Below are 14826 nucleotides of genomic sequence, written 5' to 3'. Positions count from 1 at the left end.
TAATATATAGATATATATTTAATATATATTTATGAATATAATATATAAATATATATTTAGACTATATATTAATAGATTATATAGTACATATATTTAATATATATTTATTTTGAGTAATATACTATATACTATATATGTATAAAATGTTTATTCATATATATTAAATAAATATGTATTTCTATATTACAGTATATATTATGTATTAATATATTTATAAATATATATTTATATTTAACCTATATATAACTTAAATATATATTTATATATTTATTACAAATACATATTTATATGATATATAGAAATATTATTATATATATTGAAGTATTCATTAGAATGGCATGAAATCCATACATTAATCAATTGATACATTTTTTAAGTAAGAATTCTGTGACAACAGTCAGGCCTTTATCCTGAGCCATCACTCCTCCAGAGGACAACATGGAGAGAGGATTAAGAGCATCTGCCTTAATGTAGGCTGAGGCGGGCGGATCACAAGGTCAGGAGATCAAGAACATCCTGGCTAACACGGTGAAACCCTGTCTCTACCAAAAAATTCAAAAAAATTAGCCTGGCAAGGTGGCGGGCACCTGTAGTCCTAGCTACTCAGGAGGCTGAGGCAGGAGAATGGCGAGAATGTGGGAGGCGGAGCTTGCAGTGAGCCAAGATCACGCCACTGCACTCCAACCTGGGTGACAAAGCGAGACTCTACCTCAAAAAAAAAAGAGCATCTGCCTTAACGTTCTTAGCTCAGCTGGCTTGGCAAGTTACCTAACCTCTCTATGCCTCAATTTCATTATCTATGCAATCATTTTTATAATTTAATTAGGCCTAGAAAATAGCAACTATAAACATCTCTCACAATCACACTTAAAAATAATTAACTCTTAAATTTTATTTTATCCACCCAAAAAGTACTTTTAAGCCTCCAAAGGAAGAATATAAGGAAACAGCAAAGGTAATATAACCGTCCTTGGTAGATAGCTCCACTCGTGTCTCAATCTATAATCCCCAGTGGAATTACAAGTATCAGAAGGGCTGGGATGTTTTTTCAGTCTCCGACCTGACACATACTTACACACTCGTACATAATAGGCATTTAGTAAATATTTTCTGAATGATTAAGTGAATTACGATGGTTCTCCTGATTCTAATATTCCAGGACAGTAAAGACAACAGCCTTTCCCACATTCTGTTAAGTGGCCAGAGAGAATCAGAGACTCCTTGGGAAAATTCAAGGTAACTAAGACTTCTTTAGGCCCTGCCAAGTGGCCCACACACTAAGGGAGGAGTGCACACTGCGGTATCTGGGGGGAAATCTTAAGCTGTTTTAAAACACCAATTCAATTAGTTAAAGAAGACCCTGGAGTCTTGTCTCAGTATCTCAGAGTTTCCTGCCTCACTCACACCATTAGGTTGTTTTAATCTCTTCTTAAAGCGAAAAATGGCCTAACAAGATCCGAATGCTGTTTAAGATATTTGTTCATAGCATTATTCACAACAGCTAAAAGGTGTAGGAAAAGCAAGTGTTAATGACAGAGAAACAAAATGTAGTGTGGACAAATAATGGAATATTACTGAGCCATAAAAAGGAATGAAGTGCTGAGATGTGCTGCAGCATGGATAAACCCTGAAGATGTTATAAGTGAAAGAAGCCAGTCACAAAAAGACAAAACACTGCATGATTCCACTTATATGAGCTATGTAGAGTAGTTGAATTTATAGGGACAAAAAGTAGAATGGTGGTTGCCAGGAGCTGAAGGGAGGAGGGAATGGGGAGTTATTGTTTAATGGTACAGTGTTTTAGTTTGGGAAGATACAAAGTTTTGGAGATGGGCGGTGATGACGGTTGCACAGCAGTGTGAAGGTACTTAATGCCACTGAATTGTACACTTAAAATGGTGAAGATGGGAAAATTTATGTTATGTATATTGTATCACAATTTTTAGAAAAAAGTTAGTAATGCTGTTTAAAGATGCTTTCAGAAGTTGTAGATAGCTGAATATGTGGAGGTTTCTGGAGGGTGGCCCCACCAGAAAAGGGCATTGAAGCTCCAAGTCCCATCCCCTGTATCTTCTCCTACACATCTCTTCCAACTGACTGACTGTTCATCTGTATCCTTTTTAGTCCTTTTTTTTTTTTTCTTGGTCTTGCTGTGTGGCCAAGGCTGGAGTATAGTGATGCAATCTCGGCTCACTGCAACCTCTGCCTCCTGGGTTCAAGAGATTCTCCTGCCTCAGCCTCCCAAGTCGGTGGGATTACAGGCACCTGCCACTGCACCCGGCTAATTTTTGTATTTTTAGTAGAGACTGGGTTTCACCCATGTTGGCCAGGCTGGGCTTGAACTCCTGACCTCAAGTGATCCACTTGCCTCAGCCTCCCAAAGTGCTGGAATTACAGGTGTGAGCCACCATGCTCAGCCCATTTTTAATATCCTTCATAAAACCAGTAAAAAGCCAGCAGGGGTGCACCAGCAGCTTCCAGGGCATGAACATCTCCACCACCCAGAAGAGTTCTGGATCCTGGGCTACCTCTTCATCCAACGGTATTTTGCCATCTTTGAAAGGGCAAACCATCAGATTGGCCTAACTCCCGTGGCTTAAGTCTAAGTCTTTCTGACCACTTTCCAGGAAGATCTGGCCTAAGTCCTGTGCCTACTGTAGATGTATATAATTCTCCTGACTGTTCTTCCTATGAAACTGTAGAGGTGGACTCTTGCCCCTGTTCCTGGTCACACCAAAAAGGTAGAATTAAATCATAACCTACAACAGCAACAAAAAAGATGCTTTCAGAACTAGTTTTCCAGAAAGGAAGAAAAGACCAGAGTGCACAGAGCTAGCTCACCTATTTCATGACCTAATTATAGAAGATGAGCCCAGCTGTGGGGAGGGAGAGACGGGTATTACACCTGCTTGAATTATGAACAGATGCCTGCCTGAGGCCAGTCTAGTTTTCTGATTCTATCACAACAGGGACTCATGTTATGTTTACCCACCAGCTGGCCTGTCAGACCCTCCCCATCCATTAGATATGGTCCAATACATTTGAACCTCTAAAGAAAAGAGTCTACATTCAGCTCTCCTTCCTCCCAGAAGGCTCCTGGGTAGCAATGCAGATGTAATTAGCACATAGGCATCGCTCCACTTCATCCACCAACACATCGAAGACACGGGTACTTGCCAAGCTAATATATGCTCCTCCACACTCTTCTATCAGAACGGTAGGTGCGTAGTACTTGCCTTACATCCACACAAAGGAAAGTGGCCCCTCTAAGGGTTCATCCCAGAGGAAGGACTGCGGCTCTAAAGATGACCTGAAGGTTAGTTTCCTGCACAACAAAGTGAAAACAGCAGTTTTTAAATGGCAATGCCTCTATCGAGGACATAATGTTTACGTCCTTTTAACCTAAAATCCCAATACAGATAATATATATACCCAGATATACAAATGAACTATCTTTATCATTGCCATCGTCAACATCATCACCACACCACCATTATAGTGGAGAAAAGGGAGAGATTTGCAGGATCTATAGGAGAGATGGCAGAGGAGGAGGAGGTGGCAATAATTTCTAGGTTTCTACCCTAAACCGAGTGGAGTATATAGGAGGTGCATGTTGAGCGGAACCGAGAACGCAGTGGAAGAGAAATTGGTGACAGCCGACTAGGTAAAGGCGGAAGGAAAGGAGGAGGGCAGAGACATAGGTAGTTTAAGAGGGTGTGTAAAACGGAACGAAGGGCTGCAACACAGGACGAACGTCAGCTGCGCCATCACCATCAACGCGACGCCTTCGGATTTGTCATTTGCCCAAGTACCATGAAATATCGCGAGAGCTCAGATCCCAAAACTAACTCCACTTTCCTGTAGGCCACATTCCCACCCGCCTCCTCTCCTCGCCCCGCCCTGCCCCGCCGCGCCCCGCCCCGCCCCAGGCGACCCAGGCCCCGCCCCTCGTGTCCTAGGCTATTCGGCAGTGTCAATAAATTGAAGCGCTTTGTAGTTTGCGGCGGACAACATGGCGGCCTTCATGCTGGGTTCGGTGCTTCGGACGTTGAAGCAGGTCAGGCTCCTACCTTTATCCACACTGCTACCCCTCACCCCTGAATCTCGTAACCCTCGGGTCCCCCACGACTCTGCCACCTGTAGTGCTCAGTGAGGACCAGTCCAGGGGTTCTCCCTCCGCCCTCTTCCCCGCTTGGGCTTGGTTCAGGGGAGGTCCGAGCTGCAGATGTCAGTTTGGTTTTCGTAAGCATATAACTAACTGGTATTGAAAGACGTGAGATTGACTCTGATTTAGAAGAGAGTGAGTAGATGGGAGACGAGGTACGAGGATTGAACTTTCAGAGACTTCTAACGTTAAGAGATGAGACCCGTGCAAAGGAGATTGAAAGGGGCTGTCAGCTAGGGAGGTGGAAAACTAGGGAAGTGGGATAGCCGGGAAGCAAAGGATGACAGAATTTCAAAGTGTAAGGAGTGGGCAACTCTGCTCAAAGTTGATAAATCAATTAAAAAGAAGTGCTGAGAATTGGCTGACGAGTTTAGCAGTGTTGGAACCTTAATCACAGGTGTGATTAATCACAGGTGTGACGCGTTTAGTTGTTGGAACCTTAATCACAGGTGTTCTGAAGATGTTATGGGGACGAAAACCTTATAGAGAATAGGAGGAAAGAAATTGGAGTATAGATAAGCCTTTAAAGGAGGTTTGCTGTAAAGGAGAGCAAAAAAACTGGGTCAATAACTGGGGCGGCGGGGGGTTGTTTTAACATGGCAGGGAAAACAGCATGTTTGTGTATGAAAGGGAAAGATCCTGTAGTATTAAAAATTGATGATGTAGAAGAGGGAAGAATTGCTAGAGCTGTACCTTTATGTAGGCAAGAGGCAATGGAGGCTGGTTCGACTGCAGTGGTGTTTAAAACTAATTGATCACAACCAGATACAGATTTATTTGTTCCTTCTCCACTCCCACTGCTTCACTTGACTAGCCCTAAAAATACCAAAAACATTAAAAGAAAAAAAAAAAAGGCGATGGGGTCTTGTGCATGAAGTCATGAAGTTTGGTCTTAGGAACCTGGACAGTTCATCTGTAGCAGTTTTGTCCATAGAAATATAATGTGAACCACATGTGTAATTTAAAATTCTTCTAGTAGCCACATTTAAAAAGTAAGAAGTAGATGAAATTAAGTTTAATATAATATTTAACCAGGTATATCTAAAATATTGTGGTTCTAACATGGAATCAATGTAACAATGACATATGAAATAGTTACTTTTTTTTCATACTAGATTTTCAAACACTTAAAGCATATCTCAGTTTGGATGATAAATTTCCCATAATTAAAATGGAAAATATAGTTCTACCAAAATAATAAAGTTGTTTAATGTTTACAATGCTTTGGTTTTTAATTTTAAATTAATTAAAATAATTACATTCCCCAGTTGTACTAGTTATATTACAGGTGTTTAATACCCCTATGTGGTTAGCGGCTACTCTATTGGACAGAGTGGATCTCTGGTAACAGGAGGGAATGTAGAACATATGGTACAGACGCTAGTAAGTGAGTCACTGTGATGGTGAGCATTTATAGAAATGCTCTTTTGATTTCTTCTAATTTTATAATTAAGGAGAAGGTGAAGTCATCAGCTGAGTGTGAGGATGTGGGAGCAAGTGTCAGAGATTTAAGGGGAAAGAGACCATGTAAAAGAGTTGGAAATGGACAGAAGAATGGTCAGGAGAATTGGAGTAAGTACAGAGAAGTGAGAGAGGGGCCAGAGAGTTGATGGTGTATTCAAGAGAACATTGTATTTATAGAACAAAGGAATTCAGGCTGGGTGAGAGAGGACGAAAGGAAATCAAAAGCTGAGTGAAAAAAGTGAAAAATGGTAGGATCAATGGATTGAAAGTCCCAGAAGCATTGTTATTGGGGTGTTAGAAGGAGCAAGCTAGAAAGAAGTGATAGAGAATGAGATATACAAAGTGAGATAATAGAGAACTTGCACTTATTAATAATAAAATACCCACAACATGGGCATGGAATTGAATAAACAAGAGTGACAAAAATCATTGAAGGAGAGGTGTTAAGACAGAGTGATTAGGGTATAATTTCATGTATATTGAAATCACCAGGAATTAAGATAGCAAGAATATTGGAGAGAGTGACAGTAAGCCAGGATCCAAAATCGTGGAAAAATGAAAGGGAGTGGCAGGAGCTTTGGTAGATGACTGTAATGACGAGAGGTAGTGGAAGGTAGTAAGCCCAATGGCATGAGTCAAAGCCAGGAGCTTTCAGGAAGGAAGGAGAACTGGAAGTTGCAATGAAGAGCAAGGAAGACACCTATCCCATCTCAAGGCCCAGTTATAGAAGAAAAAGGAGCTACAGAAAAAGCTGTGAGGAGGGATTTAAAATTTGGCCAGAGTGAAAGGTGAAGGAGATGTTAAGAGAAGTTGAGAATTTAAAAGATTTTGATGGTAGCCCATGGATTTAGAGGGCCCAGTGGAAAGGTTTTAGGAGCTGAAGAGGGGTAAGAGATTGGGGCAGGATAAGATGTGTACAGAGCAGAATAGATGCAGCCTTAATCTATAAAGCACCATTATAAGCTGGTAAGGAAGTACACCACAGTAGAAATGCAAAGGACATAAAAGCATTCACAGAAGAAATAATGTAATAGGCCAATAAATATTTTATTTTAAAAGTGTATTACTTCCCGATTTCAAGACCAGCCTGACCAACATGGAGAAACCACATCTCTACTAAAAACACAAAATTAGCCAAACGTGGTGGCGGGCGCCTATAATCCCAGCTACTCGGGAGGCTGAGGCAGGAGAATCGGTTGAACCTGGGAGGCAGAGGTTGCAGTGAGCTGAGGTCATGCCATTGCACTCCAGCCTGGGCAACAAGAACAAAACTCCATCTCAAAAAAAAAAAAAAAAAAGTGTTACTACTTTTCTAGTAAGAAAACAAGGTATGCAAAATAGAATGAAAGACTGTTTTTAAAAACTAATAGAAGTGTTCTAGGAGAATTTGATTAGGAATACTTTGAAAAAGAATTCAAAGAAGAAATGCTTAATCTTGTTTTCTAAATACCCTGTACCCTCAATTTCATAGGTAAAAGCAAACCTCACATTGCCCCTCAATGTGAATGGTTTCTTTCAGCCAGAATGATTTCTCCTTGATCTTATGAATATATCTTGTTCTTTTCTATGTTTTGTTTGGACAAACTAGCTTTTCTCCCCTGCCCTGTCCCCACTTTAGTCAAAATTCTGTCAACATTTCAAAGCCCGTCTTTCTGGGACAAGCATTTCCAGCCATGGTTACCAAGGCATTCACTGGACTCAGTCATATGCCACATCAATAGTCACATTCTATTCCTGCTTATCTTTTTTCCAAAAGGTGATTGCAGAATTGTTATATTTCCCCATGGAACTTTTGTTTAGTAATGTGAGCACTGAAGATGTTCAGTTTATCTTTTGTTAATAGACTGAAAAAATGTTGGCTTTCTATTTATAGTATTCTTATTTTCAGTTTTATATTCTGCTATACATATAATTCTTTTACAAACATCACTTATCAGAAGCCATCATTTTTCTATACGGGCAATTTAATTAACGTGTAATATTTCCTCTGGTTTGAGAGAGACTTACGTTTCTTGCGATCTATACTCCCTTTGCCCGTACTGTCAGTCAGAACTATAAATTATCACCATGAAAATGTGAGACAACAAGGAATATACTGTCTTATTACTGGACAACTAGTGCTGAGAAGTATTAGGTCAGTGATAGTTTTAAAGTACCCTTTGACCTAGCAGTTTTGCTCCCAATAATTTATCCTCGTTGGGTACAGTGGCTCATTCCTGTAATCTCAGCACTTTGGGAGGCCGAGATGGATGGATCACTTGAGGTCAGGAGTTCAAGACCAGCCTGGCCAACATGGTGAAACCCTGTCTGTACTAAAAATACAAAAAACAAAAAACAGCCAGATGTGGTGGTGGGCACCTGTAGTCTGAGCTACTTAGGAGACTGAGGCATGAGAATTACTTGAACCCGGGAGGTGTATGTTGCAGTGAGCCGAGATTGCACCACTGCACTCCAGCCTGGGTGACAGAGCTAGATTCCATCTCAAAAAAGTAAAATAAATAAATAAATAATAATGTATCTTTAAGATATATAGGAATACATATGAAATGATTTCTAAGACATTATTCACTGCAGCATTGTTTATAATGATAAATAGTGAGGTCTGTCCAGCAATATGTGGCAGTTTAAATTATGATGCTTCTATATAGTGGATTATGCAATATGAAGAAAATGGGGACGCTTTTTACATTCAGATATTGAAAGATCTCTAACGTATATTGTTAACTGAAAAGAGGGAATGAAAAATGGGAGGGGAGTGTATACGGACAAAAATCTCTGAAAGATATACAAGAAACTGGAAATAGTGGATACCTGTGGGGCATGGGAGTCACTGAGCAGGTGAGGAATGAGGTGTGGGGAGACTTTTCACTGTGTGTCTTTTTATACCTTTTTGATTTTTGAACCATGTGACTATTGGCCTAAGTACAGGTGGAACAGAATAATAAAAATTTCTGAAAATCTGTCTTTCACCTGCCAATACATATGTTATTGCATTATATTATGATTTTGACTTAATATACATCCATAAAACTTATTTATTCTGAATTAGGAAATCTATTATCTTAAATTATTAAACTGGTCTAAAACAACTCTTAAAAGAATACTAGATCATAAGTAGTGGCAGAAAGAGAATTGCAGGATTGAGGAACACTCAGAATATGGGCCTGGCTATCCTTCACTGGTCCCTTGTCTCTGTCTTTCAGATGGTTCCTTCATCAGCTTCAGGCCAAGTTCGAAGTCACTACGTAGACTGGAGAATGTGGCGCGATGTGAAGAGACGAAAAATGGCCTATGAATACGCAGATGAGAGGCTACGTATTAATTCACTCAGGAAGAATACCATTTTGCCAAAAATTCTTCAGGTTAGCTAATTAAGATGAGTCCCTTTGTACCACAAGATCCTTAACTCACATCAGATCGCTTTTGATACTGTTTGTTGTGACTTGGTATCAATATAATTTCTGGAGAATAAGATCCACATCAGTGTAAACAAATAGCCTTGAAACTGATTTTGGTGAGTTTCAAATTAAAGACTATTCACTCCTAACTAGCCTTTCAACTGTTTCATTATGCCAGCCTTAGAAAGTACTGGTAAACTGGGTGTTACTTTCACCTAAGGTCTCTCCCTGACTTCATCCCAATCTTGTTTTTTTTTTTTTTGAGATGGTGTCTTGCTCTGTCCCCTGGGCTGGAGTGCAATGGTGCAATCTCGGCTCACCGCAACCTCTGCCTCCCAGGTTAAAGCAATTCTCCTGCCTCAGTCTCCTGAGTAACTGGGATTACAGGCGCATGCCACCATGCCCAGCTAATTTTTGTATTTTTAGTAGAGACGGGGCTTCACCATGTTGGCCAGGCTGGTCTCGAACTCCTGACCTCATGATCCACCCATCTGGGCCTCCCAAAGTGCTAGGATTACAGGCGTGAGCCACTGCGCCCAGCCTCATCGCAATCTTTTAACTGGCAAGGCATTGGGAGGCATTGCTGATGTTGATACTGTTCCTTACTCAGTACCATTCTGAGCCTGTCTCCCTGAACTCCCTTGCCCACCTCTGTGTGCTGAAGTGCCTTTCCATTAAGGCTTACTTTCGTGTCACACTGCTTGGGTTGAATAAGAGGATGTCCACCTTGCTTGGCTTTCTGAAGCATAAAGCCCTGCACCTAAATGGTGGTGCAGCATATCTGCGTTAAACAGGCTTATTAGGGAGATATAAATTAAACTCAAGGCCACTCAACTTATTGAGAACTCAGATTTTTAAAAAACTACATTTAGAGAAGTTGACAGAATGATATACATCCTATTTATTACTATGGTTTCTTTTTAGTCTTGTCTAGATTAAGCCAGATGAGCAGAAAACTGAGGGCCTTGGACCACTGGGTTATGGCTTACACTAAAGTGGCATTAAGCTACTTTCCTACATTTAGGGAGTAATAAGAAGTGGCAGGCCAGGCACAGTGACTCACGCCTATTATCCCAACACTTTGGGAAGCCGAGGCGGACAGATCACCTGAGGTCAGGAGTTCAAGACCAACCTGGCCAAACCCTGTCTCTACTGAAAATACAAAACTTGAATGAGTGCAAATGGCACATACCTGTAATCCCAGCTATTCGGGAGGCTGAGGCAGGAGAATTGCTTGAACTCGGGAGGCAGAGGTTGCAGTGAACCGAGATCATGCCACTACACTCCAGCCTGGGTGACAGAGCAAGACTGTGTCTCAAAAAAAAAAAAAAAATTGTGGGGCCCTGGAGAAACTGAGCTCAAGACGTTGTTCATAGAGGCAGGGAAGCAGGATGGTGGCTGCTTGGAGCTAGGAGGACTAGGGTAGGGGGGTATGGGGGGCAGGGGGAAATCAGGAGATACTGGTCAAAGGGTGTACTTTCTGTTGTAAGATGAATCAATTCTGTGGAGCTAATGCACAGCACCGTGACTATAATCAATAGTACTGTATTGTGTACTTGAAATTGCTAAGAGTAGATCAACACACACACACACACACACAAAAGGTAATCTTGTGAGGTGAAGGATGCAGTCATTAGCTTCATTGTGGTAATCATTTCACAATGTATATGTTCAATAAATCATGACATCGTATGCCTTAAATATATGCAATTTTTATTTGTCAATTATACCTTAATACAGCTGGGGGTGTGTTGTTTGAGTACCTTTATGAAGACACCCAGAAGAAGTGTCTCTGGTATGACTAGCAGCAATAACTGTGCAGAGTCTGAATCATGTAAACTGATCATGGTTCTCTGCTGCCTGCTAAGTTTCTTACAAGTCAAATTTATGTCCCAGTTCTAACAAACTCAGGCTTTCACAGCATGTACTTTTGTGTTCCTGAGGCTTTTATCTTTTCTACTGTCATTTCTCTTTGCCCCAGTTTCCTCATTTGTAAACTGCCTTAAATCTTTCGGGGAACAAGGAGGGGTATGTATCAACCAATCAATCAATCAGTAATTTCTAGCCATTCTTTAAAGTCCACCTCCATGAAACTTGGCTTCAATCTTCCTGCCCAGTCATTTCTTCTCTCCAGTTCCTTGTATAGCATTTATTGTTTACTACTCAATGGCTCAGTCATGTTGTTTTTTCATTTTGTTTTGTTTTTGAGATGGGGTTTTGCTCTTGTTGCCCAGGCTGGAGTGCAGTGGCACGATCTCGGCTCACCACATCTGCCTCCTGGGTTCAAGCAATTCTCTTGCCTTAGCCTCCCGGCCAGCTGGGATTACAGGCATGCACCACCACACCCAGCTAATTTTGTCTTTTTAGTAGAAACGGGGTTTCTCTATGTTGGTCAGGCCGGTCGCAAACTACCGACCTTAGGGGATCCGCCCGCCTCAGCCTCCCAAAGTGCTGGGATTACAGGCGTGAGCCACTGCACCTGGCAATCATATTGTTTTATGTAATTCTGTTAGTTCATAATGGTAACACATGCATAAGCTTTTGTGTTAATTTTTGGTTTGTATATACTTTCATTTAATTTGTGTTCTCTTAATGTATTATTTTGCTTGCACCACAGTCTAGCACAGGGTCCATCATACTTGTCAGCACACTTATCAGATTAAAGTGAATATTACGAACACTCACACTCTTGAACACATACATAGGAAGAAATCTCTACTGACAAAACCTGAGCCCTAACGACTGCTGTAATCCCTCCTTTTCTCCCCTCAACCACTTTGCCCTTACCTGATGCATCCTCTACCTTGCAAATGATTTTTTAAAAATATAAACCTCATCTGATCTCTCCCCTTTACTTCTCCAGTTGTCAGAATCTTTACCATAGACATCAGGGCTCCATGTGATACTCTCCTTCCTCCTTCTCTAGTCTTATCTCAAGCCACATTCCCTCCTATTTGATCATCAGCCCAGAGGTTTCAAACTTCTGTGATTCAAAAAACATGAGGAGGCAACAGAAATACATTCACATACTTTACCAATGACTTAAACAAAAGTATGTAGCTGTACTATTCATATTCGCTCAAATCGGAAGATGACCCAGATGACCATCAAAGGTAGGATGGATAAATGAATTATGGTACTCGTGCAATGAAAATTACCTGCCAGTGGCCGGGTGCTGTGGCTCACACCTGTAATCCTAGCACTTTGGGAGGCCAAGACAGGCAGATTGCCGGAGCTCAGGAGTTTGAGACCAGCCTGGGCAACGTGGTGAAACCCCATCTCTACTAAAAATACAAAAAATTAGCTGAGTGTGGTAGTGCACACCTGTAATCTCAGCTACTTGGGAGGCTGAGGCAGGAGAATCACTTGAACCCAGGAGGCAGAGGTTGCAGTGAGCCGAGATTGTGACATTGCACAATCTGTCACCCATAGCCTGGGTGACAGAGCAAGACTCTGTCTCAAAAAAAAAAAAAAAAAAAAAGAAAGTTACCTGCCAGTGAGAAGGAGCAAAATACATGTGCAACAATGTAATGTGATCTGTGTAATAATGTGATTTCCCTTAGGACGTGGCCGATGAAGAAATCGCTGCCCTCCCCCGGGATAGCTGTCCTGTTAGAATCAGAAATCGGTGTGTTATGACGTCCCGTCCGCGTGGTGTGAAGCGGCGCTGGAGGCTTAGTCGTATAGTCTTCCGTCACTTAGCTGACCATGGGCAACTTTCTGGGATCCAGCGAGCAATCTGGTAAATGAGCTCCAGAACCTATTGAGCTTGCAGGGAAGCCAGTTCCAGCAAGAAAAGATTTTTTAAATACACCAAACCCTAATCTCTACAGGGGCCCAGTGCAGTTGTTTGGCCTACCTGATGCTATCTCTAAACTACTTTTAAAATGAAGAAATTTGGGTGTTTCATGTCAGTGAATTATCTTTTCTCTTGGACTTAATAAGCATACTGTTCCATACATAGTGCAAAGAGTAGTATAATAAATATTTTCTGTGAATATGTTTTTTATACCCTCCTTTTAAGTTTAGTCTTTTAGTAACATATAAGGGTTTTGTTTTTAAGAGCATTATTTCATAAAATGTTATACATAATCCAACTAATTGACATGTAGCTCATTTATGGCAGTTTGTAATCCTGGGCTAGCTTTCCCGACCTGCAGAGCTCCCCTTCCTATTATTGTTGGATAAACAGTAGATTGGATAGCAAGGCTGCTATTCTGGATTATCTAATGCTCCACTTCTTTGTGTGATGGCTGAACAAAAGAACCACTAAATGTTTTCTTGTCCATCCTTAAGGGACTTTAAAACAAATTATGCCTCTTTAAGTCCTTGAAGGTTTCCATCCAAAGAGGAAAAGTTTTGTTGGAACAGTATATATTCCCTATTTTTATGTTTATTTAATTCATAACAAATAAGTAAGGGTAGCACAAAGTTCTCATTCAGTAACTCAACAGTGTGATCAGCCCAGTGATAAAAATAACACGTACTGAAGTACCTACTTAACATCAGGAAAATATTCCTGGAGAACTTACTAATAAATCAGGAGGTGAGGGGTGAGATTTTTTTCGGCACACAGAGGGAACAAAAGCACAAAGAAGCAAAGGCACTCTAGCATCAGAGAACCACAGTCACTTCAGTGGATCAGATATATGAAGCACAAGACAAGGCTCATGTAGTGGAGGATCTCACAAATCATGTGAAGGAATTAAGACCGACATACCAGGTATTAGATAGTTTTAAGCACAGGAATGACATCATCAGTTTGTAACACAGGTAAGTGATGGCTGTGTGGCAGATGGCCATGAGAGGAAAAGGCTACAGACAAGACAACCAGTTAGGAGGATGTCTTAATTGTTGAGGAAGATGAAGGCCTGAACTAACATTGTGGTATTTGCTAGAGAAGAGAGGACAGATTTTTAAAGTTTTAGGAAAGAAAATTGGGCAAGACTTACCAGACTGATTATATCTAAGAGGTAAAGATGGCTCTCTGAGTTCCTGATTAAAGTGTCTAGATAGATGGTTGAGGGCAACTCCAAGATAGAAAATTTGAAAAAAGAACAGATTTAGGGGAAACAGAAGATAAGCGAGTTCAGGTTTCAGTCATGCAGTGTTGGAGACGCCAGTGTCATCTGGTGAAGACTAGTATGCAGCTGGATAGCAGAGCCCGAAACTCAGGTGGAGGTGAAGTTATGAGGGAATTATCAGAATCTAGTTTGGATTCATATTTCTTAAATATGTATGATAACTTACCAACTGGAATGTTCTAGCTAATAACTAGTAACTAGTGTTAATCAAATCATAACTAGAACAATCAGATTTACTGATTTCTGGCATATCATTGAAAGGACACCCCACATCTTTTTGGTTTGTTTGAATGAGTCCAAGTATGATCCATGTATTTCATTTGGTTGCTACATCTCTTAAATCCCTTTTGTTCTATAAACCTCTTCACTCCTTTATGTCATTCGTTTGTGGGAGGAACCGGGCCATTTTTCCTGTAGAATGTCCAACATTTAGCCGTTTGCTTCTTTCGTGTGTTTTTAAATTTATTCCTGTCACACAAATTCCCTATCAACTGGTAGTTACATTGAGGCTAGCCTAGATTCAGGCTCCGTGTTTTGGAGATGAATTTTCATCAGTGGTGCTGTGTACTGTTAGACCAGAAGGCACGTTATCTGTCTGTCCAACTTTGAATGCTGCTTGACCAGTGGGTTCAGGTGGGATGAGCCTGGTCCCTGCATTTGAAGTTAACCATTCATTAACCTGCCACTCATTGGTTTTTGCTTTTTTTTGTTTTAA

At 40.8% G+C, this 14826-nt stretch overlaps 1 protein-coding gene across 1 annotated transcript; it reads left to right on the top strand.

Annotated features, from left to right (window-relative positions):
* The first annotated feature begins 3837 nt into the window (after positions 1–3837).
* On the top strand, positions 3838–13036 carry MRPS14 (mitochondrial ribosomal protein S14). The gene is made up of 3 exons (XM_023207212.3): positions 3838–4057; positions 8833–8991; positions 12591–13036. Exons 1-3 carry the CDS (start codon positions 4013–4015, stop codon positions 12771–12773), a joined length of 387 nt encoding a protein of 128 aa, XP_023062980.1. The 5' UTR covers positions 3838–4012; the 3' UTR covers positions 12774–13036.
* Positions 13037–14826: the final 1790 nt, after the last annotated feature.

Source organism: Piliocolobus tephrosceles, chromosome 1 (assembly GCF_002776525.5).
Source record: "Piliocolobus tephrosceles isolate RC106 chromosome 1, ASM277652v3, whole genome shotgun sequence".
Lineage (NCBI taxonomy): Eukaryota > Metazoa > Chordata > Mammalia > Primates > Cercopithecidae > Piliocolobus > Piliocolobus tephrosceles.
This window is presented reverse-complemented; position numbering and strand designations above follow the sequence as displayed.

Excerpts from the sequence above, each read along its gene's own strand:
- MRPS14 (XM_023207212.3), top strand. The coding sequence starts at position 4,013 with ATGGCGGCCTTCATGCTGGGTTCGGTGCTTCGGACGTTGAAGCAG. Across the intron at positions 4,058-8,832 it reads TGCTTCGGACGTTGAAGCAG|ATGGTTCCTTCATCAGCTTC; the intron begins GTCAGGCTCCTA and ends TCTGTCTTTCAG. Across the intron at positions 8,992-12,590 it reads TTTTGCCAAAAATTCTTCAG|GACGTGGCCGATGAAGAAAT; the intron begins GTTAGCTAATTA and ends GATTTCCCTTAG.